This window comes from Phytophthora sojae (genome assembly GCF_000149755.1).
Source record: "Phytophthora sojae unplaced genomic scaffold PHYSOscaffold_9, whole genome shotgun sequence".
NCBI classification, from domain to species: Eukaryota; Oomycota; class Peronosporomycetes; order Peronosporales; family Peronosporaceae; genus Phytophthora; species Phytophthora sojae.
The window spans coordinates 1,996,355-1,997,813 of record NW_009258123.1 but is presented as its reverse complement, the minus strand read 5'-3'; the positions used below and the strand labels follow the sequence as shown (position 1 = coordinate 1,997,813).

Sequence of the window (1,459 nt, the reverse complement as noted above, 5' to 3'; positions counted from 1 at the left end):
AAAAACGATAGATAGCTTAACCCTATCGTTACCAGAATGATACATCAAGTATCTTTTTACTGGTGATGTAGTAGCAAGATAACTGAAACAGCAATTTTCTGAGCCACGGCAGTTTCCTCGCCGTTTATGACCAATCATACAGCTAAGAGGGATAGGTAAAAACCCCACGCTATTGTGTCTTCTGTAGTATATCTATCAACACTATTGTGTCCCCAGGGGCACGGATGCGATCGTCGAGCACAACGCCAGCGGCAGCCGCACACAGGTCGCCGCCGGAAGTAGCGGCAGCAGTGCCGCCAGCGACATCGGCAGCAGGGTCTCGGACACGATGGAGGTGACCGTGGCCTTGGAGGACGCGGTCAGGGGCGTCTCCGCCGACATGGACACGGACACGGACGCGATGGCGGCGGGGGACTCGGGCAGCAAGCATAACGGCGGTCGCAGCGCCGTGTGTGCGCCGGCAACATCATGACCACGGACGCTTTGGGCGTGACCGTTGTCGTGCTGGAGGTGGTCGTGGGTGCCTCCACCGGCACGGAGGTTGGCAAGGATGTGACCGGTGACCAGACAGCGTGCGTAAATGCATCGACAGTGCGGAAGGAGACCGTTGTAGAGGTGCCAGCAGTACCGTCAGCGGCATCAACAGCATGACGTCCTTTGTAGAGATCGTGTCCGTACGGGAGGAGATCGGAGGCAACTTCGTCAGCATGGAGTCGGACGCAATGGTAGCGGGCGACTCGGGCAGCGAGGGCAGCGGCCGTGGCAGCGCCGTCAGCAGCATGACCTCAGATGTGGTGGTGGCGAACGTGGCCGTGCTGGATGTGGTCTGAGGCGTCTTCGCTGACATATACACAGTTGGGAGTTATTGTTCGGCTTGGAGGCGCGTGGAATTTCTAATAGCATCCTGTCGGATTATACGCAGTGGAGTGTGGTTAGCTTGCCGCTATGGTGCACCAGTGGTAAAGCAGTATGTTGTCAGCCACGAGCTAAATCCGCATTTACGGCATCAAGACTAGCGGGGGCAGATGGAATAGGTGTGACTTAGTGCAGTGAAGTATAAATGGTTAGTTGACTTTGACTATCTTGAAAAAATGATGTGAGGTTACGCCTTGGTGGCTGCGTTAGCCTTCTTTTGGTCTTGGCGGGCCTTCAGAAATGGACGGTTAGCTACATAAATTGGAGAGGTTCGTCGCAAGTTGCCGTCGACAGTGTACACTTGCTTCGGCAAGTAAAACAAATGGTATTTCTGCCAGCAAGTCCAAGTTTGCTGTTGGCACAGATGCTGCTTCGTAGGGTCAACAGGGTATGTGCGCTTGCACAACGCAACTCGATGGGTCTCGCAGTAGTCGGTTTCTCGGTAGGATCTCTGCCCTCGAACTTGCACACAGTGCATTTCCGCATTGAGCGACTTCTTCCCTGAAGCACCTCCGAGGACGCTCTTGCAACACACGTTTGTGCG

General features: G+C 54.9%; 1 protein-coding gene across 1 annotated transcript; it reads left to right on the top strand.

Moving 5' to 3' along the window:
- Positions 1-217: 217 nt before the first annotated feature.
- On the top strand, positions 218-830 carry PHYSODRAFT_338713 (hypothetical protein; the record flags this gene model as incomplete). Its single annotated transcript, XM_009536575.1, has 3 exons — positions 218-448; positions 511-572; positions 614-830. Coding segments are annotated over 3 exons (510 nt in total), but the record flags the coding sequence as incomplete, so codon positions are not given.
- Positions 831-1,459: the final 629 nt, after the last annotated feature.